The 24,873-nt window shown below is 51.8% G+C and overlaps 1 protein-coding gene and 1 pseudogene across 1 annotated transcript; both read left to right on the top strand.

The window, feature by feature from the left end:
• Window positions 1–76: 76 nt before the first annotated feature.
• Window positions 77–12,639, top strand: LOC119848092 (annotated as a pseudogene).
• A 1,276-nt stretch (window positions 12,640–13,915) lies between these two features.
• On the top strand, window positions 13,916–16,942 carry LOC122457390. The gene is made up of 2 exons (XM_043502075.1): window positions 13,916–14,652; window positions 15,366–16,942. The coding sequence occupies exon 2, from the start codon at window positions 15,388–15,390 to the stop codon at window positions 16,408–16,410; it is 1,023 nt and encodes a 340-aa protein (XP_043358010.1). The 5' UTR covers window positions 13,916–14,652; window positions 15,366–15,387; the 3' UTR covers window positions 16,411–16,942.
• Window positions 16,943–24,873: the final 7,931 nt, after the last annotated feature.

The raw sequence follows: 24,873 nt of genomic DNA, 5'->3' as shown, positions 1-24,873 counted from the left end.
GTCCTAACTGAATAGAGTTTCTTTGGGTCTAGATTCGCAGCTGGCTCTAGATTCTCTTGTGTGCTGTGTCTCATGGCATATTATAATTAAGGTTCAGATCTGTCACAGAGGTCATGGATTCCGTGACTTTTTGTGATCTTTGTGACTTCTGCAGCGGCCAGTGCTGGCTCAGGGGCTGCCTGAGCCAGGCATCCCCTGGGCCAGCAGCAGCAGTCTGGGTGTGTGGGATGGGACTCAGGACTAGGGGAAGTGGTGGAGGATGCGGGACGGGGGGTACTTACTTTGGGATGGGGCCTTCCTGGCTCCCACTGGCATGGCCCTGCCACTCGTAGTCAGAGGAGGGGGCAGGGAGCTCTGCGCGCTACCTGTACCCTCAGGCTCCACCCCTGGAGCTCCCATTGCCTGTGATTCCTGGCCAATGGGAGCTGCACACCTGTGGATTGTGGTGGGAGCAGCATGTGGACCCCCCTGGCCCCTTTGCTGCCTAGGAGCTGCAGAGACACGCGGAGTGGGGTAGGGAGATGCTGCCAGCCCTGCCTCCCCTCCAGCATCAGCAGGGGTTCCAGGCCAGCTCCCCCAGCATCTGCAGCACCTCTGGAATGTCCCCCCAAGAGTGCCTGTGGCCTCCTGCCCAAGCTTTAATTAGGGATGTATAGTAAGTCATGCACAGGTCATAGGCCATGAATTTTTGTTTATTGCCTGTGACCTGTCAATGACTTTTACTAAAATTACTCAAGACTAAAATGTAGCCTTAATTACAACCCCCTAGGGTCCAGAGGCTTCTAGATTCCTGTTTGGTTCTAGAACGCTATAGCTGCCATGGGTAGAAATAGTATAAAACTCCATATGATCCCATGAGTTTTATATTAGGCTGACTCTGGAACTGTGTGTAGTTTTAGATGTCAAAATGCTTTTCAACTGCATAAAAGTCCATGCATTCTAAATCTATCGCTATTGGTAGATCCTCATGGATTCCAAGTTTCTTAAAGCCTGGTAGGGTCCCTTGGGCTCTAGATTCCTGGATAGTTCCAGAATCTTGCACCTGGGGTATGGTTTTTATACCCAGTGGTATTTCACAGGTTCTAGAATCCTGGCATTCTAGAACCTCGACCACTCTCAAACTTTAAAACACAGTCTTTTCTAGAACCTTGTTCATCCCAAGCACCTGGTGTTAAAACTGATTTCATGGTGGGGTAACCCCCTTCCCTCTCCCCAAATGGAATAACCAAACATCACTGGTTACTTTGGGGCATGGAGAAAATGGGTCAGATTGTGAGCTGATGTAAATCGGCATAGCTCAGTTGAGTTTATTTCAGGACTCCTGAGTTCTATCCCCAGCTCTGGGAGGTGAGTGGGGTCTGGTGTGTTAAAGCATCCTAAATTGGGAATGGCTCATCTGATAGACTTGTGTTCAATGGCACAGAGTCCCCTAGGTTGATGCTGCTTGTGTTCGGTGGCAGGGAGTCCCACAGGTTAACCCTAATTATATCAAATTTCTGTGGCTTCTTATATTTGTAGATTCTAAGGTCAGAATTGACCATTGTAACCATGTAGTCTGACTTCCATATAACACAGGCCAGAGAACTTCCCCAAATTAATTCCTATAGCAGACCTTGCAGAAAAATGCCCAACTTTGATTTAAAATAGCCAGTGAAGGTGAATCCACCGCAAACCTCAGTCAGTGGTTCCAATGGTAAATTCCCCTTGCTGTTAAAGACAAGAACCTTATTTCCTGCCTGAATTTGTCTAACATCAGCCTCCAGCTACTGGATCATGTTAGACCTTCCTCTGCTAGGTTGATGAACCCACAGTCAAATATTTGCTCCCCATGGAAGTACTGACAGATGGGTATCAGGTCCCTGCTTAACTTTCTCTTTGTTAAGTGTCCAGAGATGGAGCTCCTGGAGTATCTCAGTCTCAGTCTGTGTCTACACTGGGGGCAGTGTATAGAACTCCACATATCAGTCCAAAGGGAACTAAAACACTCCCCTTCTCAGGGCCAATTTATTAGGCCTGTGCCAGGGTGGACGAGGCCCTGAGGCTCCCTGCTGGAGGCCTCATGGCCCTGCCACATCCTGACCCAGAAAAGAGCAGTGCAGAGGGTCCTCTAAGCTCCTTTGCTGGAACTGGCGGAGTGTGGATGGCCTGGCTGAGCTACAGGAGCTTGGACAGCTGGCAGAGACCAGGGGGAACAAGAAGGAGCTCTGGGGTGGCTGCTGAGACTTAATCAGGACAAGCCCCTGAGGTGTGGGTGAAGAACACACTGGGGCTCTGGGGAAGTGGCCCAGGGAATTGTAGCAGTGACAGTTATTTAAAGGCACAAAGCAGATGGCTGATATCGATTGGGTCCCTAGGCTGGGCTCCGGATTCATGAGTGGACCGGGATCCTTTCACCCACTAGCCACTCAGAAAGTGGGCTGGACTCTTTATGCACCCCAGAAGGTGGAACTGAACTAGCAGGAGAGTTCCAGAAAGGCCCAGAGAGGGCAAAGACATCACCTCCTGGGAGGGAGCCCTGGGGCACCACTCCATACCAGAGCAGGGACAATTTGAGAGAGCTCAGAAGGGGCTGGGAGCCAGTTTGAACCAGGGTGCTGTGATGGACTTAGGAGCGAGGCCAAGGACAGAGCTGCAGATAGACATTCCAGAGGGCACTGAGACAGGCCTCTGTTGGACTTATACCCTGGACAGAGTTTGATTTGTATTTCACATACAGACTGTGTGTGACTTGTCCGGAGGGCTGAGTCGCTGAGGACTCGTCACAAAGCTCTGACATGGGGGGGCACTGGTGATAGGCCACTGCCACCCCGTTACAGGGCCTGACATGCATCAGTCCTCCAGACAGCAACAAAAGACTCCGGCAGCGGGACACTACACTGCTAAAGTGAGGTGTGGAAGACACCACATGCAGGTGCAGAGAGCTGCATTGGGTATATACCCCAAAAATCTGGGGTGTCTTTACTAACCTATGGGGCCTTTCAATCCACATGGCTGCTTACACCTAGGCTAGCTGTCCAGGCAGCGTCCATACTCTGTGTGCTCTTGTAAGCTGCATAAGGCAGGTTTTCCACTCTTTTAATCCTTCTTTTGGCTCTTCTCTGACCCCTCTCTAATTGATCACTATCCCCCTGGGACTGTGGGCACTGGAATTGGACACAGGATGCTAGCAGGGCTCTAGTACATCCAGTGGTCTAGATCCTAGCAGGGAGGTCTGGGGGTCAGGACTTCTGGGTTCTTTCCCTAGCTCTGGGAGGGGAGTGGGGTCTAGTAATTAGAGCAGGGGGCTGGGAGTCAGAACAACTGGGTTCTGCCTGAGCATGTGGGAGGTGGGGAGTGGCCTCTAGTAGGTTAGACCAAGGTGGCCTGGGGGCCAGGACTCCTGGGTTGTATCCCCAGCTCTGGGAGTGGGGTGGAGTCTGGTGGTTTGAGTGATGGGGTGGCTGGGCATTGAGAAAAGAGAAGTGAGGATTCCTGTTTCACCTACATGTTCTTGGTAAGTCCCTTGGTGAAGGAATTCATGGAAATGCTGCCACTTCCTCTTCTAGCTTAAAACCCTCAGTAACTCAGAGCTCTCCCCGGCATGTCTGTTGCACAGACCCTGGCCATGGAGCTGGGACCCAGAGACCCCCGATGGGAACCCAACTGGGAAAACAGACCCCCAATTGCATGGAATGCGACAACAAGGGTGAACTGTGGGGGTTGGGGTCTAGTTGGTAACCCCAAGGGATCTGCAAGTGCATAGTCCTGGGTTCTTTACCTGGCTCTGGGAGGGGAGTGGGGTCTAGTGGTTAGAGCAGGGGAAGGAGCCGGTAGCCTGATCTCCTGGGTTCTATTCTGTTTATAAGGTGGATTGTCTTTGGCTGGGTGGTGAAGAAGATACTGTTCTTCCACTACTGAGGCATGAGGGTCCCTATATCTCTGTCTGCCCCACTTTCTCCAAACTCTTTCAGTCCCTCCCTCCAAGGATCTCCCCTGCCCTGACACTATCGACCCAGCACCAGCTCAGGAGCCATCTCTGGCCACCCCAGGTGGGTGGGAGGGGAAATCAGCTCACAGCTGCAAGTTTTCTTCTTTGCCATCATCCTGCCATGGAGGGCTGGACCTGCAGGTGCTGGGCCTGAAGATGAGGAGCACGGTGACCAGCCAATGGTTCCTCTACCTGGTTCTCAGCCCCCTGTTCTCCTCTTATTGTATACCGGTGCTTGCTGTAGTTCCGCTGGATTCAGCGTCCCTTAAAAGGGGAAGGCCCCATGTCCCTTTCCTCACCCCCCGAGTCAGCCAAGCATCCAGATCAGAGCCACATTGTTTTCTCTGCTTTGTTTCTGTTTGACCCTGTAGACTATTTTCCCCTTCTCTGCTCCTCCCACTTGCGCTGTCCTCCTTTTCCCTCTCCACTTGCCATCCAGTCTTGCAGCAGTGAGTTCCAGCAGTGAGGAAGGGAGTTGCAGAGTGAGCTCTGGCCACAAGGGGGCACTCAGGTAGCAGGCACCCTGTTACAGAGACCCACAGGTAAATTGCCACTTGTTTTCAGTGACAGGGGGTCCTGTGGGCTAACCATGATCGTGTCCAATGGTGGGAGGTACCTTGAGTTAATGCCACCTGTGTCTAGTGGCAGGGGGTCCTGTGGGTTAGCCATCTTGAGGAACAGATCTTGCGATTGCTCTTCTGCTTCAATGAGGGAAAACATCTATTTGCCCTGGGACTTTTCCTTTCCTGAGTTGCACACTGGCAAAATGATTGTGTTTGCCACACCTTGGGCATCCATGCCCACATGCAGGATAGTTCCCTATGGCTATGGCTACATTTCTAACAACCCTTCCTTGCTTCTGGCTTCTCTTGTTTTCATGGCTCTTGATGGCAGGCTTTTATTAGCAGCAGGGTGCACTCCAGCCCGTGACCGCAGGTCTGGGCGCTTACGAAAGGCGGATTTACACTGTAACGTATGCACGTGGTTTTCTGGCTCACCTGGCCTTTTCGATTGTCTTGCCGTGGTTTCAGCTGCCTGCTGTACGGCCCCCAGCTCATTTGAGGGGTTCAATTCATCTCTCGCACCGCCCTAGCTCACACTGAGTTTCACACCATGCCACACACAGTCTTTAATGCGGGAGTCCCCCACATCTCCACATTCACAAGATCACGCTGCTAGTTGTAAATCGATGTTGGACTGGTTTATACTTTCCCCGTCTGGCTGACTTCCAGTGCAAAATTCCTGCCTCTCGGCCGTGAACGCTTCTCCGCCCTGCACAGCCCCACCACTTCTTCCTTAAGACTTGCATATTTTTCTCTGCCACATTATCAAATTGAAACCTGTTCAATTTCCTCTCCTACCTGCCACCTGGGGAAACCAAGCTGTTTGCAGCTGTTAGTCTCTTTGTCTGCACTCTGCCCCACTCAAATCATGGCTTCCACTTTCTCCAGTTCTCTGGTGAGGTTCAACAAGGACAAATGCAGAGTCCTGCACTTAGGTAGGAAGAATCCCATGCACCGCTACAGGCTGGGGACCGACTGGCTAAGCAGCAGTTCTGCAGAAAAGAACCTGGGGATTACAGTGGACGAGAAGCTGGATATGAGTCCCCAGCTCTGGGAAGCCCCAATGCCTGGACCCCTCTGCAGCCCTGGGACTGGAGGGTTCTTGCTCCCTGCCGAGGCCTCAGGTTAGTGGTTAGAGCAGGGGAGGGTGACTCAGGACATCTGGGTTCTCTCCCTAGCTCTGGCAGGGGAGTGGGGGCTAGTTTTAAAGTAATGGATGTTTCTTAGGTGGTCTCTCTACTAAGACAGTGTCCAAATTTATTCATTCATTTCCATTTATGGTTTGCAGCTTCTCCATCTCAGCGAGCAGGTGGCGGTGGACCATGTAGAATATACAGAGTTAAGGGGAGAGACCTCAACACCCAGGGCATGCAGACTCACCGACGCTTTGCTGGGCAAACACAGACCATCTGAGTCTCTCTCTGCACTGCCCAGGTGAGTCAAGACGATGGGCAGCTCCCCTCATTGGGTCTGAAGGGGAATTTCTTTGTTAATCCTACCTAGATGCCATAGACATTTGCTATTACCAAGGCAAACCAGTGGAACTCCCTGCCACTGGGTATTAATGGGGTTAACATGAGGACTCAATAGACAGAGGTAGTAGGTGGGGTCTATGACGTGGGTGATTTTTCTCTCTTGTTTCAGGTTAATCAGATGAGGTGTTCCCCATTTATGAAGCTCTAAGAGACAGGACCACCCCCACGTCCCTCCCACAGCCCAGGAGTTCTGCCTCCCAGCCACTGCAGCTCTAACCCACTAGACCTGACTCACCTGCCAGAGCCAGGAATAGAACCCAGGAGTCCTGGCTCCCAGCCTCCCCAGCTGTAACCGTTAGGCCAGTCTGCAGAGCAGAGAGGACACCATGCTAACGAGGTCTGGGGAGGGGGGCTGCAGTTCCTGACAGAGACAATAGCCCAGAGGTCCCTGGTGCAGAGCTGCAGCATGGCTGAGGGGCAGAGAAGCAGGTAGGTGCATTGAGGCTTCCTGTGTTACAATGAGGGTGAGAAGGATCCTGCATGCTCTCGAGTCAGGGTGTAGCAGCAGTTCCTGTGACAGGCAGAAGAGTACAAGAGGCGGGGTCGGGGAAGGATGTTTTTTTCCCACCTTGTAGCAGTGAGTTCCACTGGCCCCAGCTCTTGCATGCTAGGAGTCAACACCCCCGATTCCTACCTCCCTGAACATGCTAGTTCCAGGCCCTGAAGCCAGCTCAGAGCCAGCACCTGCTAGTGGGAACAGGTCTCATGTGCTGTGCAGGAGTCTGCTTGGGAAATGGGTGACAAATTGGTTGGGGAGTTCATGAGATGCAGCCCCCTGAATGTGAGTTGCTGCTAACATCCAAATTGCACTGGCATCCCCATGTGTAGAGCAACGGCCCAGAAAACCGGCACTCTGCAACAGAGGCTGGGGTGTGGTTTGTGAGGGAAATGTGGAAGCGTTGGGTCAAGGAGCTCCCAGGATTCAGCCCCTCTCCCCAAAATATGAGCCGGGTTCTCATTTTCAGAGTGTCAGGATGTTCTTGGTGCAGAGCCACGGGAAAACTGAAGACTCAGGCCTTCCTGAAATGCCGAGTGTGTACAGCCTCTGAACTCGGCTATTGAATGGGGGCCGGGACTGGTACAGAAATATTTCAAAAGTTGTTCCACTACTAAAATGGTTGTACTTTGGCTCACAGGCAGTTCATACCTCTGCAGGCTGTAGCTTGCACAGGAACTCTCCAGCGAGTAACACATGCCCTGAGCTGTGTGCTGACAGGAGGTGAGAGGGGGGCGGACCACAGGCACTGTTCTTAGTCTTTGCACCTAGAGAAGAGGCGTCTGACCTTGTCCTCCCCCATCTTAGCACATCCAACCTGCCGTTTGTGAGATGTCCCAGCTGGCTGGGTGTTACTGGGGCTTTTTAGCTAGAACAGGAGGATGCAGCCTTTCACGGGAATCAGTTCACAATTCGATGCAGTGGTAAAATGTAGAGAATGCAGGAATCCTTGCTTTTATTCTTCACCTACCCTAACCACTGGACACCACTTCCCTGCCAGAGTCAGGGATGACCCCAGGAGTCCTGATTCCCAGCATCCCCTGCTCTAACCACTAGATGCCACTCCTTACCCAGAGCTGCAGATAGAACCCAGGAGTCAAAGCTTCCAACACCCCCACCCTCTCTAATCACTAGATCCCACTCCCCTCCTAGAACCAGGGATAGATCCCAGGAATCCTGGCTCCAAGCCCCCGCTGCTCTAACCCACCAGACCCTACCCCCACCCAGAGAAGGATCTGGGAAGCCTCAGCTTAAGGGACTAGCCCAAGCACTCAGGTATCCACCTCCCTTGGAGTACAGACCCAAAGGTATATTATGAAATCCACCTCCTCCCTCAGTGTGGAGGAGGGTATGCACAGCCTCTTCCCCCCCCCCCCACACACACACACTTCAGTTATGAAATGTACAAACTGAGTTATATTATGAACAAGAAATAAGTTTATTAACTACAAAAGTGAATATTTAAGTGAATATAAAAGACCAAACAAAACAGATTCCTGAGCAAATAAAATAAAGTAAGCTCAATATACTTAAGAAACAAGTTAAAAATTATAACCTGTAATTTCTTATCCTAAATGCTATTTTTATCTGGTTTCAAAGTTTCTGTGGTTCAGAGTTTGTTACATTTCTTTTCAGATTGGACCCCTGTCTGTCTGGACTTGCCCCGCCCCGCCTTCCCTTCAGGTGGCTTTACCAGTCTTTCTTCTTGGGCAGAAAGGCCGTGAAAAGGAGGAATCACATTTGCCTTCCTCTTGACCCTTAAATAGGATTTACATGGTGCAGGAATCCTTTGTTTCCCAAACTTGACCCCCACTTGCCTTCTGGTGGAAAGTTACAAAAAGTCCCAGGTAATATTTAGCATCAGGTGTCAAGACCACCTGACATAGAAGTGTCGCAGTTAGGTCCCTGGAAGCCTTCCAGGAGGGAGAGAGATTAGTATCTTCATAGATAAGTTGTTCCTTCCTGATGGCTTATCACATCTGATGGCCTGTCGTCTGGTGGGTGTCTTCCCAATACACACCCAGATCCAAAGAATCTGGAACCTGTTCGATTCCATACGATTTGAAAACACTCCGGAATCCAATGAATCCTAGCTCCAGTCAGGAATCTGGAACTCATGGACCTTGTTGAGTGTGAACACATTGAGAGATTTAAAACGAAGATTCCAGAGCCAGTCACAAATGCAGATCCCATGAGAATCAATTAGGTTCAAATACATTGAGAGACCTAAAACAAATGAGATTCTGGAACCAGCTAGTGATCTGGAATACCCTTGAACACACACTGAGTTTCATAACATTGAAAGACCAAGAACAAATGAGGTTCTAGAGATGGATAATAATCTAGATTCTTTAAAGACCTATTGATGTTGAAAAGAGTGAGAGACCTAGAACACATAGGATTCTGCAGATGACAAAGAATCTGGAATCCCAAGGACACTGCTCGGTTTATAAATATTGAAATACCGGGAACCCATCACGTTTTAGTTCAATCAGGGATGAAGGAACAGGTGGAATAACGAGTTTCCAATGTTCTCTTACTCCAGGCACTTTCAGTCCATCTCCAGTTCTGGTCCCTCAACTTCTGTCCCTTGTTTCCCCCTGGGCTCAGGTGTTTTGCTGCCGAGATCATCAATGAAAGCTGCCTTGACCAAAGTCATGAGGGACATCCTGAGCACCTGCCAGAACATCTCCCCCACAAAAATGTAGAGGACGGGGATGCAGCAAGTGTTGAAACACGTCAGGAGGGTGTAAATAAGCAGGAAGGTGCTCGTGACTAACACCAGCAATGCATTCTTGCAGAGCAGCAGGCTGTGGCAGAGGTGGTAGGGCAGCCAGCAGATGAAGAATGACACCATGGCAGTTACCATGACTTTGAAAGGCTTCCTGCTCTGCACCAGTCCCCTCTTCTTGGATCCAGACAAAGCCAACCACAAATGGAAGCCACAGCTCAGACTCTGTCTTAGCAGAAAAACCCACAGCAGAAAGGTTAGCTGCTTAAAAACCAGGCTGAGGTTGCAGCTTAACAGAGCCTGGGTCCTTGAACTGAAGGGGAGGGATGCATAATTATGCAGGGCCCCAGCTGTACCCCCTCAGCAAGTGAAACCATCCTCAAGCCCTGGAAATGCCCCAGACCTGTGAGTTTTTGAGTCCTGCCCTGGGCAGGTTTTGCTCTGCAAACTCCTCCTCTCCAGCGCTCCTGAGGACAAAGGTTTGCTCGAAGAGGTGATGTTTCAAAGGCCTCTCGAATCCACGTGTGCAGTCGGATTGTCTTGAAACGAGCAAACCGGGCAGACAGCGAGCAAGGACCATCTGGGACCATTTGATCAAGGGGCCCTTTAATACAGCTTCCCCCTCCCCCACCCCAAAGTGCTTCTCTGAATTTTTTCAGACTACTCCAAAAACCACCTGGAGGCTGGCAACCTCTTGAACTATGGGACAGTGCCACAGGGACTATGGGGGAGATTGCGCAGCTGGGAATAGAACCCAGGATTCCAGACCCCCCGCCTCTCCTGCTCTAACCACTAACTCCCACTGCCTTCCCAGGACTGAGGATAGAACCCAGGAGTCCTGCCTCCCAGTCCTCCCTGCTCTAACCACTAGAATCTTGGTCAGGAGTTCATCTATTGGGACATGCCTGTATGAAGAGAAAGGGCCCATGATTCCAGAAAATCCTTTCCCAAGGGAACAGAACAAGAGCACTGAGAGAAACTCTCACCAAAGGCTGAATGACCAGGACAAAACTCCTGCCCAAGGAGGGGAGTGGGGTCTAGTGGTTAGAGGGGGTGGTGGGGAGGCTGGGAGCCAGGACTCCTGGGTGCCCTCCCTAGCTCTGGGAGGGAAGTGGGGTCTATGGGGTGAGAGCAGTGGGGGGCTGGGAGCAAGGAAAAGAGAATCGAGGGCTCCTGTATGTTATCAATATGTTGTGGGTGCGTCCCGAGGTGAAATGCTTCCACTTCCTGTTCTAGATGTAACGCATAGCCCTCCTCAGAGCATTCGTTACAGACCCCATCCTCAGCCCTGGAACCCTGAACCTCCTGAGGGGAACCCAACTTTCTGGGGAAAACAACCCCCAACTACATGGTAAATGAGAACACGTGCCCCACGCTCCTGGGCTGGCCAGTCCCCCAGATCAGACACGAAGCATTCTCTGTGTAGCTGTGGGTTTCAGCCCATAGACTATTTTCCTTCCCCCACTCCTTCCTCTCCTCCCATTTTCACTATCACTCTGTTCCCCCAGCAAGCTCCCATAGCTCTATCTTGTAGCAGTGAGTTCCACTGGCCATGGCCCAGTTGCTGAGAATAGCCAGTCTGGATATTCTGGAGGACCAAAGGGTACCCAGAGAAGTCTGCTCCAATGGTGCCTTCCTAACCCCCTTTTATTTCTTCCTTCCTCCTCTTCTCCTCCCCCTTTTCCCCTCCTCTGTCATCCCTTCCAACCCCTCTTCCGTCTCTCCCCAGGGCACCATGGACCGAGGCAACACGACTCTCCCCACCAACTGCTGGGGTGAATTCCAGCGAGACCCCGGCAACCATGAGGGCCACTCACCTGGCTGCAACCATGTTGCTCTTCACCACTTTACCAGTGGGTGTGGTGGGGAACGGGCTGTACCTGTGGGTGCTGAGGCTGAAGATGAGGATGACGGTGACCACGCTCTTGTTCCTCCACCTGGTCTCCTGCTACCTCCTCTTCACCCTGCTGATCCCCTTCTTCGCCATCTACCTCCTCCTGGGTTTACACTGGGTCTTTGGCACAGCCATGTGCAAGCTCCTGAATGCCTGCATCTCTATGGACATGTTCTCCTCTGTCTTCCTTCTCACCCTCATCAGTCTGGACTGCTACACCCTCACTCACCACCCCATCTGGTCTTGGAATCACCGCACCGTGGCCCAGGCATGGAAGCTGGCTGCAGGTGTGTGGCTGGTCTCCTTCGCTCTCAGCGCTCCCGACCTGGCTTTCTGGGACACCCATGTGGATGCAGGCAGGACCACCTGCATCAATAATTACACCCTCCCCAGAGTCTCGAATGGAACCGAGATGCAGGACACAGGTAGACGGATCCATCCGGCCGTCTTCACAGTCCAGTTTCTGCTGGGCTTTCTGCTGCCCTTCTGCACCATCGTGGGGTGCTACGTCCACGTGGGGCTGGAGCTGAAGGTGAAGGGGCTGGCACAGAGTGGGAAACCCTTCAAAGTCATGGTCGTGGTGTCCTCCTTCCTCTGCTGGCTGCCCTACCACCTCTACTATGGGTTGATGGTCTACAGAAATGTGCAGCAGTCAGTGACAGACAGCTTCCTGGTCATTTCCATCATCATGTTCTGCTTCAACGTCGGTTTCACCCCAGACCTCCCCCTTTTTGTAGGGGGGACGTTCCAGCAGGTGACAAGGACGTCTCTGTTTGCTCTGGTCAAAGCAGCTTTTGATGAGGATCTCAGTAGTGATGGGTCTGGACCAGAATCTAATAGGAGACGTGGGCCAGAAACTGACACCATGGAAATGGAGAAAAACTTGGAATCTTGTGGGTTCTAGAGACTTGGATATTCTGGACATGAGTTCCAGGTGTCTCGATGTTTTAAAACTGAATGGAGTCTTTTGGGTTCTAGATTCCTAGCTAGCCCCATAATTGTGTGTGTTCTATATTTCCTGGTGTGTTTAAAAAAACAGTAGGGTCCAGAAGGTTCCAGGTCCATGTTTGGTTCTAGGACCCAGGAGGTGCCATGTCTACAAATGGTTTTAAACTCGATAGGATCCCATGGGTTCTAGATACAGGCTGGCTCTACAAGCTTGTGTAGTTTTTATATGTCCAAATAGTTTTGCATAGCATAATATCCCATGGGTTCCAGATCTCTCAATGTGCCAAGGCCAGGTAGGGTCTTGTGGGGTCTAGGTTTCTCACTAGTTCTAAAATAATGATTTATGAATGATTTAAAACTCTGTGGCGTCTTGTGGGTTCCAGAATTCTGGCTGTTTCTAGAAACTTCTGTGCTCTCAAAATGTTAAAACCTGATCAGATACCTTTTGTTGTAGAATGTCATCAGTTCTAAAGCCAGTCAATGTAGTAAAACTGATTTAATGGTGGGGTTCTAGGCTCCTGTCTGGTTGTAGAACCTCATGGTTCTAGGTCTATCAATGGTTTTAAATATCCTGAACAATGATCTTATTAAAAGAAAACCCCTCCTGCTGCTGTATCTAAAATAGAGAAGATGCTCCGTTCTGCTGACGAAGTGCATGAACCAATGATCTCTCCTTCTAGAGCTGTGTTTTTGCAGAAGTCCAAGTTCTGTGGCTTCATTGCAGGAGAGTCTTATAAAAACATGAAGGGCTGCAGATCTCTGCTTTCTAAAGTGCTTTTCAGAAAGAGCTGGGGTTATTGTTCTCTGAAAACCTGGCCCCTGTAAGTGGTGTCAAGATGGGCACCCCCTCCCCAACCATGGAGACACTGAAAATCACTAGTTTCAGAATAGCAGCCGTGTTAGTCTGTATTCACAAAAAGAAAAGGAGTACTTGTGGCACCTTAGAGACTAAAAAATTTATTTGAGCATAAGCTTTCGCGAGCTACAGCTCACTTCATCGGATGCTGTAGCTCACAAAAGCTTATGCTCAAATAAATTTTTTAGTCTCTAAGGTGCCACAAGTCCTCCTTTTCTTTTTCTTGAAAATCACTAGTTTGGGAAATTGATCCCCAAATCCAGTGGGGGCAAGGAGTGAACAAGCCAGATCTTGTATTGATGTAAATCAGTATAGCTCAATTATCCTCAGTTCAGAACTTGTAGATTCTATTCCCAGCTCTGTGAGGGGAGAGGGGTTTACTGGTTGGGGGCCGAGATGGGGTGCAGGACTCCTGGGGACTTTCATCCCCAGCTTTGGGAGGGTTGTAGGGTCTAGTGCAGGGGTGACCAACCTGAGCCTGAGAAGGAGCCAGAATTTACCAATGTACATTGCCAAAGAGCCACAGTAATTCGCCAGCAGCCCCCATCAGCTCCCCCACCCCCGCACCCAGCACCTCCCACCCACTGTCAGCCTCAGCAATCCGCGCCTCCCCCACCCGCCCTGTACCTCCCGATCAGCTGTTTTGTGGCATGCAGGAGGCTCTGGGGGGGAAGGGGAAGAAGTAATGGCATTGCGGGCTCAGGGGAGGGGGCGGGAAGGGGTGGAGTGGGGGCGGGGCCTGTAGCAGATCCAGGGGTTGAGCAGTGAGCACCTCCTGGCACATGGGAAAGTTGGCACCAGTAGCTCCAGCCCTGGAGTCGGTGCCTAGACAAGGAGCCGCGTATTAACTTCTGACGAGCTGCTTGTGGCTCCGGAACCACAGGTTGGCCACCCCTGGGCTAGTGGGTTAGAGCAGGGGAGGCTGGGAGCCAGGACTCCTGGGTTCCTGCCCAGCTTTGGCAGGGTTGTTGGGTCTAGTGGTTGGGGGAGGAGGCTGGGACCCAGGACTCCTGGGTTCTATCTTTGGCTCTGGGAGGGAAGTGGTGTATTCTGTGCTTTGACCTCTCTAGCTCATTGCTCCCAGCAACACGCCGACAACCAGCATCTGTTACAACAGCCCTGCCCCCCTTCCCTGTAACACTGGCTTTGTGCAACACCCTGCAGCAGTGAGATGAGCCCGGAAGTCGTTTTTACAAGCAGGTGTTCGAACACTTCCCCCCAGCATCCCCTCCTCCTGTAGGCAGAGCCATGTGCAAGGGGAGCTGCTGGCCACCTGCTTGCTGGGGTCCAGAAATGGGCTGGTCTTAGATCGGCCAGTGGGGTGTGCTGAGGTGGTGGTGTGGAGAGCTGGGATCTACACAGGGCATGGGGCAGGGGGAAGAGGAGCTGGGATCCAGCTCGGGGACAAGGTGGGATCTGCGCAGGGCAAGGCCAGGTCAGGGAGCTGCAAGAGGCTGTCTGCCCTGTGTGGTGCAGGTTGGGAAGATGTGGTCTAGGTCCTTCCGCCAAGCTCTGGAAGGGGAAGTACCTGTTGCTCAGAGGAGTGGCTCAGATGTGGGACCCAACCCCATGAGGGAGCTGAGCTGCCCCGGGCTATCAACTGCTCCGGGGGTGATAGGGGAAGAGGTCACTCCTCTCCCCTGGTGCCCATCCAATAGTCAGGTAAGCTTTGATTCTCTTTGAGCTAAGAGGGCTGGGAGACAGTTCTCCTGGGTTCTCTCCCTGGCTCTGGGAGGGGAGTGGGGTCTAGTGGTTAGAGCATGGGGTGGTGGTGGCTGGGAGCCAGGATTCCTGGCTCTGGGAGAGGAGTGGGGTCTACTGGTTAGAGCACCTGCATAAAAGGCTTGTCCCCTGGCAATTCCCAGGTTTCGTGCATGCACTGGTGCACTTTGCACAACTGGGCCGTGCTCCCTTCCAGCGAGGGGTGGGGGTAGGGGCGGGCTCAGCACCCTTGGGGTCGGGATCTGGTAATCTAGGCCCGAAGGGGGGAAGTTGTGGTGGTGACTTTGAGACCACAGAGCCGTGTGGTTTCCCAACACCTTTTCCGGGACCGGGGGGGAGGGTGCGGGGAGTGTGGGTGGGGGATGGGGATAGAGTTTGGGAGGGAGGAGCAGCATGATGGGAAAATGAGGAGGCCAGGAGGTTGGGGAGCTGGGGGATGAGGGGTCGGGGGCATGGAGTAGTGGGGTGGAGGGGCTTGGGGGTTAGCAGGAGGGACTGGGAGTCCAGGGGAAGGGGTGGATTTGGGGGAGGTGGGGGATGGGTGGAGGTGTGAGATGGCTGGGGCCAGAGGAGAGGTTACAGTTTTGGGGAATGAGGGGGTCCTGTGGCCAATGTCTCACTGGTCCTCTTTCAATAACCCCCTTCCCCCCCAGTAGCCTCCCTTGCCTCCTAGCCATGAATGGCTCCTGTGCCCTCCCCAACGCCATGGGGGCTGTGGAGGACGCCATGCGGCACATCGCCATCGGCACCAACGCCTTGGTTTTGGGGCTGGGCCTGGCTGGCAATGGGCTGGTGATCTGGATCACCACAGCTGGCCGGGCCGCCCACCTTCCCCTCGGCCTGCTACCTCCACCTGGCTGTGGCCGACCTGCTCTTCTCCGCTGGGCGCATCCCCGCCATCATCCAGGAGGCCTTGAGATCCCGCTGGCCCTTCGGCCGAGCCCTCTGCAAGCTCCACTCCTTCGCTCGCTACTTGGTCGTCTTCGCCGGCATCTTCGTGCTCACCCTCATCAGCCTCCACCGCTGTCTGCTGGTGGCTCAGCCCGTCTGGGTCCGGAACCACTGCAGGCCCCGGCTTGGGTGTTGGCTGATTGCTGGGGCCTGGTTCCTGGCCATCTGCTTCAGCGTGCCTTACCTGGTGCTCAGGGACGTGGAGACCAGACATGGGGAGTCCTTCTGCGTCTACCGGAGAGACCTGCGGCGTTTTGCCGAGATGCCCCTGAGGTTGAGCCAGTTCCTGGCGGGTTTCTGGTATCTTTTGCCATCATCGCCACATCCTACGTGGTCTTGACTTGGAAGCTGAGGAGAAGAAGCTGGGCGGGCTCCCCACGGACCTTCGCCTTGGTGCTGGCCGTGGTGGCTCTCTTCTTTGTTTGCTGGTTGCCCCATCACATCTGGTGCTACTCAGCACGTACCAGGGGAACAAAGAGGTCTGGGTCGTGGCGCTTAAGCTGGCCAATGCCTTGGCCTACCTCCACAGCTATCTCAACCCTGTGCTGTATTGGCTGGTGGGATACGCCCGGAGCAGGGGGTACCGGAGGTGCTCCTTTCTGTGCATCTTCCGCAGGGCCCTGGCTGAGGAAGAGGTGGGATCGGGTTCAATGGAGGCGTCGCAGAGCACCAGACGGACTAGCTGAGAGAGGAGGATTTGGGACACCTGGGTTCTATCCCCAGCTCTGGGAAGGGAACAGAAGCTAGTAGATTAGGGCAGGGTGAGTGAGGAGTCAGGACTCCTGGAGTCTATTTTCCAGGTCTCCCATTATTTCCTTGTGTGTGTGAGTGAAGGCCAATCTCTGCATCTGTCTCTCGCCTTCTGCTTCAATTTCTTCATCCATGAAATAGAGGTAGTAATCCTTCTGTTGTCTATTTAGACTGTAAGCACAATGGGGCATGGACCATCACTCCCTATGCGTCTGTGCAGTGCCCGGCATAACGGAGGGCCTTGATCTTGGTCGGGGTCTGTGCAGCGCCTAACACAACAGAGAGCCCTGATCTCATTCAGGATCTGTCTACGTTGGGGATCAGGAGACAGATTCATCAAAACTGTAAGTCTTTGTGTGAATGGATCAGTTTTCTGGAGTTTCTTGACTCAAAAAAGTTTTGGAAGAAAACTTTCAAAGTTGTCGCCAGCTCATGTTTTAAAATGTTGAAATTGAAGTGAAAATTCCACCTTTCTGGTCCCAAATGCTTTTTTTCTTTTTTAAGTTTAGGATAACTTGGGTTTTTTTTTTTTTTTTTTTAAATGTTTTCATATGGTCAAAATTTAAAATGAAACATTGAAATGATCAAATCAAAATATTTTGATCGGCTCAAATTGAAATTTGGTTCAAAAGGACAAAGAGTTCCCAGAAAAAGACAGGGTGCCCTGTCCCCCTCAGTGTAATTCCTAGTGTGGGTAGATGTACCTGAGATAGCTTCCATGGAGGTAGCATGCTTAAAATAGCCACTGCTGGAGGGGCTGGCTGCCCTGAGGATGTACCTAGAGTCTGGGACAGGACCACACCGCCGGGGCTACACTGCTAGCGGTGGGGGAGGGGGAGTGTCTCCCGAGCTGAGAATCTCACTTCCAGCTTCAGTGTCGACGGATCCCGACTGGTAGAAGGCAGGTGACGACTGAAGTGTTGCCAAGGGAGATGGTTCATAATTTCCCAGTGGAACAGGTTCCCATCAGAAAACACTGATTTGAGAACATGGAGATGTTTCGAGGGTGGTGGGGGGACAATTTTTGTCAGAATTCTTGAAGCAAAATTATCAAAATGTTAAGGCCGAAGCATTTCATTTTGTCTTTATTGTGCTGATTTTTATGTAATTAATATCAAAGGAGGGTTGGCAGGATTCAAATTTTATTGGTTTATAAGATCGTTTGTGTTTAAGCACACTGTGTTTTAAGGTTTGTTTTTAAGCACGCTCTTTAGACCATTTTTGATCAACTTCACATCTCACAGTTGCAGGGAATTATGGGGAGGGAGGTGAGACAATAACTATTTAATAGCAATAGAATGTGGGATTCACAGCTTTATAACTGTTCAAACACAAATTGTCATATACAAAGTAAATCGCCTTAAACCAAATTCAAACTCAAAGAAGGTCACAAGTGGTGTTTTTCTTACTTTGCCCATCTGTAAATTTCAATGATTATCGATGAAAATATGTTTTGGTGTGTGTACAGTGAAATTGATGCTTACCGACAATGGCAGATAACAATTGAATCCTTCCCAGCCTAAATAAATTACATCTTCATAGACTCATAAATTTCAAGGCCAGAAGGGCCTGTTGTGATCATTTAGTCTCACCTCCTTTGTAACGTAGGACAGAAAACTGTCCTGAATTGATTTGTAGTTGATCTAGAGCGGAACTTTTAGGGGGAAAAAAAGTCCCATCTTGATTTAAAAATGGCCGGTGATGGAGAATCCACCATGACTCTTGGTAAACTGTTCCAGCGGTGAATTGCCCTCACTGTGAAAAATGTACCCCATTATATATTGGACTGGGATTCAGGAGACCTTGGTTTTATTCCAACCTCTGCCCCTGGCTGGCTGGGTGACCTTGGGGAAGGTTTCCCAGACTAAGGAGGGACCTGATAACAGTTCTCAGTGGTGGGAAGGGCTGTTATAAAGAGGCCATGGATCAATTGTTCTCCATGTTCACTGAAGGTAGGACACAAAGCAATGGGCTTAATCTGCTGCAAGGTTGGTGGAGGTTGGATATTAGGAAAAACTCTCTCAGGTCAGTTCAGCTCTGGAATCAGCTCTCAAGGGAGGTTGTAGAATCCCCGTCACTGGAGGGTTTTAAGACCAGGTTGGACAAACACCTGTCAGGGCTGGTCTAAGTTGACTTGGTCCTGCCTCAGCACCAGGGATGGACTAGATGCCCTTGCCCTGGGGTTAGATCAATGCTTGTATGCCCTAGAGGGAAAAGGCCCCATGCCCCATTCACCACCCCCTTGAGCCATCCAGTCCCCACCCTGGGACTGGATCGGAGCCAGCGCCCGCTAGAGGAGACAGTCCCCATGTCCCATTACCCCCCCCATGAGCCAGCCAGTCCCCACCCTGGGGCCAGATATGAGCTAATGCTCCCTAAAGAGGAAAGGCCCCATGTCCCATTCCCTGCACCCGTGAACCAGCCTGGGGCACTGAGGACAGGCGGTGAGAAATTAACAGATTGTTGCTATCTGCAGGTGCCAGAGACCAGCTGGGTTTCAGTCGTTCGGCACCGTCTGTGACGACCGGGTGTTGGGTTACAGGTGCTGAACAGGTAAAGGTCGTTGTCTTAGCATCTCGTTGCTGGCTTTAAATCCACACAACCAGAAAATGCTCTAGACGCTTCCTTGCCGAATGACCTTCAGCCGCCCCCTTTGTTCAACTTCATTTCTACCTTCTAGGTGCTAAACCAGCCCTGGGCTCCCCCTCCCCCAGTTCTGTCGGTGCCTTTCAATCCTGACCCGCAGCCCCCTGCTAGTCCAACCCTGCGTCCATAGGCCCCTTACTCTGTAAATGTCAGTGTGATAATGTATAGTCTGGGACCAGCCCGCCCAGCTGTTACAGGAGATGTAGGACAAGCACCTGAATTACACATATGATGCTATCTACTGGCCAGATGGTTTTACTGCCATTGTCAGCCCTGGGCCTTTGGATAACAGTCTATAGCAAAAAGAAAAGCATGAAAGCTTATGCTCAAATAAATTTATTAGTCTCTAAAGTGCCACAAGTCCTCCTGTTCTTTTTGCGGATACAGACTAACACGGCTGCTACTCTGAAACAGTCTGTAGCAGAGGTTCTCAACCAGAGGTTCGTGTACCGCTGGAGGTACCTCAATCCATCTAGATATTTGCCTAGATTTACAACAGGCTACATAAAAAGCACTAGCAAAGTCAGTAGAAACTAAAATTTCATACAGGCAATGACTTGATTAAGCTGCTCTATATACCAATGGTTTTCAAACCATGGGTTGCGACCCATTTCTGGGTCATGGAATGGAAGGCACTGGGTCATGGTGGCTCTGGTCAGCACCGCCCAACCAGGCCGTTTAAAAGTCCCATCAGTGGTGCTGCCCAGCTAAGGCAGGCTAGTCCCTACCTGTTCTGACACCGCGCTGCACCCCGGAAGCGGCCAGCAGCAGGTCCGGCTCCTAGGTGGGGGAACCATGGGGCTCCACATGCTGCCCCTACCCTGAGCACTGGCTCTGCACTCCCATTGGCTGGGAAAGGACCAATGGGAGCTGGAGGGAGGTGGTGCTTGCGAGAGAGAGATGCGCAGAGCTGCTTGCGCAGCTCCACCTAGGAGCCGGACCTGCTGCTGGATGCTTCGGGGGCGCAGCGTGATCCACAGTGCCAGGAGAGGCAGGAAGCCTGCCTTAGCACCCGTGCTGCGCCGCTGACCGGGAGCCGCCCGAGGTAAGCTTGTGCCCCAACCCCAATTCCCAGTTCCAGCCCTGAGCCCTCCCCAAACCCAGAGCCCCATCCTGCACCCGAAACCCCTCATCCCTGGCCCCACGCCGGAGCCCCCTCCCGCACTCTGAACCCCCTCATTCCCAGCCCCACCCTGCAGCCCACACCCTGCAGCCCACATCCCCCACACCCCAACCATCTCCCCCAGCCCTGAGCTCCTCCCACACCCAAACCCCTCATTCCCAGCTCCACTGGGTCATGGGCATCAACAATTTTCTTCAACTCGGTCCACAGAAAAAAAAGTTTGAAAAAGCACTGCTATATACTGTACACTGAAATGAAAGTAAAACATTTATATTCCAACTGATTTATTTTATAATTACATGGCAAAATGAGGAAGTAAATCATCTGTCAGTACGAGTGTGTTGTGACACTTGTATTTTTATGTCTGCTTTTGTAAACAAATCATTTTTAAGTAAGGAGAAACTTTGGAAACAAGACAAATGAGAAACCGGAAAGGGATACAGTAGTCTGGAAAGGTTGAGAGCCACTGGTCTATAGGGTCTTTTCCCACTGAGATGTGGCCACCTCTGGGGTGGGGCGTGGGGGCTGTTGAAAAAGGTGGCAGGGAGGAATGAGGGAGGGGCTGCTGTAGGGAGTAGGGTGGGGGTCAGGATTTCTGGAACAATTTGTACAGTGAGGGGGCTGAGAACCACTGAACCAAACTGTAAACCCTGTATATGATGGGAACCACTTCAAGCCAGGGGTGCAGCACCTATGGGGGGACAGGGAAAGATCTGGGGAGGCTGTTTTGGGGACTGGGGTGGGGAGCAGGGACGGATCTTGGGGGGCTGCTGTGTGTGGTGGGATGGGAGCAGGGAGGAATCTGGGGTTCGGGGCAGAGACGGAACTAAGGAGGCCATTGTGGATTTCACCCTAGCATTGAAGTTGGAAGGTTTAATCTCACTTTCTTACCTATGTCCTGGGGGAATCAGACACGGCATTTCAGAATTGATTCCCCCAACACACACACACCATGTGCAGCTCCGCCTCCCCTCCCTCCCTCATGAGCTCTGTCTGGGGCAGGAAGCTGTCCTCTTGGGGGGAGAGAGCACAAGGGGGGTGGCTTAGCGGGGGTGGGAGATGCTCACAAAGCTGAGTCTGCAAAGACTCCAAGGTGGCCAGCTCTGTGCAAGCCTCAAACAGCTTAGCTCAGCTCTGGGGCCGCTCATGATAAAGGGTCTGAGATCCCATCTGCAGAGACAGTCGCCCACATCGGGGGCAGCCACAGCCCCAGAGCAGAAGCTGAGTTGCGACTGCATCATTGCAAAAATTCAGCCCGATAACACCTGGAAACACACCAGACCCAGCTTGGGCCCCTGAAGTGTTGCTGGGTCAGGAATGATTCATGGATATGCCTTTGGCCCCGGTCACCTCTCCAACCTCCTGGAGAGACCCTGCCAGGTGGTGAATGGGTCGTGAATCTCTCACTTCATTGGATGTTAGCCATGCAACATTGTGTCTCCTCCACGACTGGCTGGTGGATTGGTTTACGCTGGAGAACAGCCAGTGACGTTGCAAAGGGTGAAAGCTGTGTGAATTTTGGCCAGGAATATCAGGATTCATTGAGTCATTAGTTTAAAAAGCCCCTGTGCTGGGGTACCTAGCGTGCAAGCTGGACTGTGGGACCTCTGAGCTCTTTGTCCCACCAACCTGTGGAATCCCTCTCACACTGCGAGGATGTGTCAAGCGACAAACCTCTGGCAGGTCCTGCACTTACACAGCCATCCCCGGGCAGGGACACACCCAGCTGAGTTCCATGAATGCTTCACCCAGCCACTCATGAACCATCAATAAGGAGGCTCCAGCCAATTTCTCCAGGCTCCCCAGCTTTGCACATTAGACCTGTACTATCCTACCCTGGTTAGAAGCCTGGCCAGTGTAAGTTCATTGCCCAGTCCACCCTTCCCCGATGTGGAGAGGACATGCACCAGCTTTTGTAAACTGAGCTGAGATTTCCTAGCACTTCAACCAAACACACAGTTTTAGCTAGAATATAAAACAGGTTTATTAACTACAGATAGATTTAAAGTGATTTTAAGCAGCGAGCATAGAGATCACAGTTGGTTACCTAAGAAATAAAAGTAAATTCGCAGTCTGAGTTCTACAAACTAAAGAGAATTGGAATCAAGCTGCGTCTCACCCTGATAGATGGTACGAGCAGGTGACATTGTGTGTGTTTGCTTGCTGAGGAAGTATCCGAGCGTGTGTTTGCTGGGAGGGCAGGGAGAGAGCCTGAGTGAGTGTCTGATTGGCTGCTAGCCTGCAGGGGGCGGGCATTAGGGTGTCTGTGTGTTTGCGTCAGGGAAGCCTGGCTGTTTAAAAATAGCCAGAGCCCCGCGAACCAGCGGAGCAGCGGGGACAGCAGAGCAGCTCACAGCAGGAGTTTGCCTGGGAGTTCGCCTGGAGTGAGCCCAGTGAGGCTTACATCTTGCCAACGTCTCTGAGGAAGCTCATAGTAGGTAGGTGATATGGAAGGAGGGGTTCAGCTGTTGTGACCTGCACTGGATGTGCCATGTTTGTCTTTCTTCCACAGGACAGAAGCGACTTTGTCTGTACAAAGTGCAAGCTGGTCTCCATATTGGAAGAGAAGATTGAAGGTCTGGAGCAACAGGTAACGACCCTGCGTTGTATACGAGAGACTGAGGATTTTCTGGACCAAACTCAGGATAGCCTTCTAGGGGCACAAAGCTCTAAAGATATAGAGCAGGTTGCACAGAGGAGCCAAGAGGCCAGTGAAGAAGCTTGGCAACATGTGACCTCCAGAAGAGGTAAGCGGAATGTCCGGGTTCCAGTAACACAGACACAGGTAACTAACCGCTTTCATGTTCTCTCCACAGGTACCAATGCGGAGAGTGGACCAGATGATATGTCTGGGGGGAGAAAGCAGAAGGAGACTCCGCTGGTTAGGAGGCATGAGATGCGATGTCCTGAGGTTGGGGGTTCCACGACCACCACTCCCAAGAGGAGAAGGCGGGTGGTGGTGGTCGGGGACTCTCTCCTCCGGGGGACTGAGTCATCTATCTGCCGCCCTGACCGGGAAAACCGAGAAGTCTGCTGCTTGCCAGGGGCTAAGATTCGTGATGTGACGGAGAGACTGCCGAGACTCATCAAGCCCTCGGATCGCTACCCCTTCCTGCTTCTCCACGTGGGCACCAATGATACTGCCAAGAATGACCTTGAGCGGATCACTGCGGACTACGTGGCTCTGGGAAGAAGGATAAAGGAGTTGGAGGCGCAAGTGGTGTTCTCGTCCATCCTCCCCGTGGAAGGAAAAGGCCTGGGTAGGGACCGTCGAATCGTGGAGGTCAACGAATGGCTACGCAGGTGGTGTCGGAGAGAAGGCTTTGCATTCTTTGACCATGGGATGGTGTTCCATGAAGGAGGAGTGCTGGGCAGAGACAGGCTCCATCTTACGAAGAGAGGGAAGAACATCTTTGCCAGCAGGCTGGCTAACCTAGTGAGGAGGGCTTTAAACTAGGTTCACCGGGGGAAGGAGACCAAAGCCCTGAGGTAAGTGGGAAAGCGGGATACCGGGAGGAAGCACAGGCAGGAATGTCTGTGAGGGGAGGGCTCCTGCCTCATACTGGGAATGAGGGGCGATCAACAGGTTATCTCAAGTGCTTATATACAAATGCACAAAACATTGGAAACAAGCAGGGAGAACTGGAGGTCCTGGTGATGTCAAGGAATTATGACGTGATTGGAATAACAGAGACTTGGTGGGATAACTCACATGACTGGAGTACAGTCATGGATGGTTATAAACTGTTCAGGAAGGACAGGCAGGGCAGAAAAGGTGGGGGAGTAGCACTGTATGTAAGGGAGCAGTATGACTGCTCAGAGCTCCGGTACGAAACTGTGGAAAAAACCTGAGTGTCTCTGGATTAAGTTTAGAAGTGTGTGCAACAAGAGTGATGTCATGGTGGGAGTCTGCTATAGACCACCGGACCAGGGGGATGAGGTGGATGAGGCTTTCTTCCGGCAACTCACGGAAGCTATTAGATCGCATGCCCTGATTCTCATGGGTGACTTTAATTTTCCTGATATCTGCTGGGAGCAATACAGCGGTGCATAGACAATCCAGGAAGTTTTTGGAAAGCGTAGGGGACAATTTCCTGGTGCAAGTGCTAGGGGAGCCAACTAGGGGGAGCGCTTTTCTTGACCTGCTGCTCACAAACCGGGTAGAATTAGTGGGGGAAGCAAAAGTGGATGGGAATCTGGGAGGCAGTGACCATGAGTTGGTTGAGTTCAGGATCCTGACGCAGGGAAGAAAGGTAAGCAGCAGGATACGGACCCTGGACTTCGGGAAAGCAGACTTTGACTCCCTCAGGGAACAGATGGCCAGGATCCCCTGGGGGACTAACATGAAAGGGAAGGGAGTCCAGGAGAGCTGGCTGTATTTCAAGGAATCCCTGTTGAGGTTACAGGGACAAACCATCCCGATGAGTCGAAAGAATAGTAAATATGGCAGGCGACCAGCTTGGCTTAATGGTGAAATCCTAGCGGATCTTAAACATAAAAAAGAAGCTTACAAGAAGTGGAAGGTTGGACATATGACCAGGGAAGAGTATAAAAATATTGCTCGGGCATGTAGGAAAGATATCAGGAGGGCCAAATCGCACCTGGAGCTGCAGCTAGCAAGAGATGTCAAGAGTAACAAGAAGGGTTTCTTCAGGTATGTTGGCAACAAGAAGAAAGCCAAGGAAAGTGTG

The sequence above is a fragment of the Dermochelys coriacea genome, chromosome 24, assembly GCF_009764565.3.
Source record: "Dermochelys coriacea isolate rDerCor1 chromosome 24, rDerCor1.pri.v4, whole genome shotgun sequence".
Taxonomy (NCBI): Eukaryota; Metazoa; Chordata; order Testudines; family Dermochelyidae; genus Dermochelys; species Dermochelys coriacea.
The sequence above is the reverse complement of the archived record's forward strand: the minus strand, read 5'-3'. Positions and strand labels throughout refer to the sequence as shown.

Excerpts from the sequence above, each read along its gene's own strand:
- LOC122457390 (XM_043502075.1), top strand. The coding sequence starts at position 15,388 with ATGAATGGCTCCTGTGCCCTCCCCAACGCCATGGGGGCTGTGGAGGAC.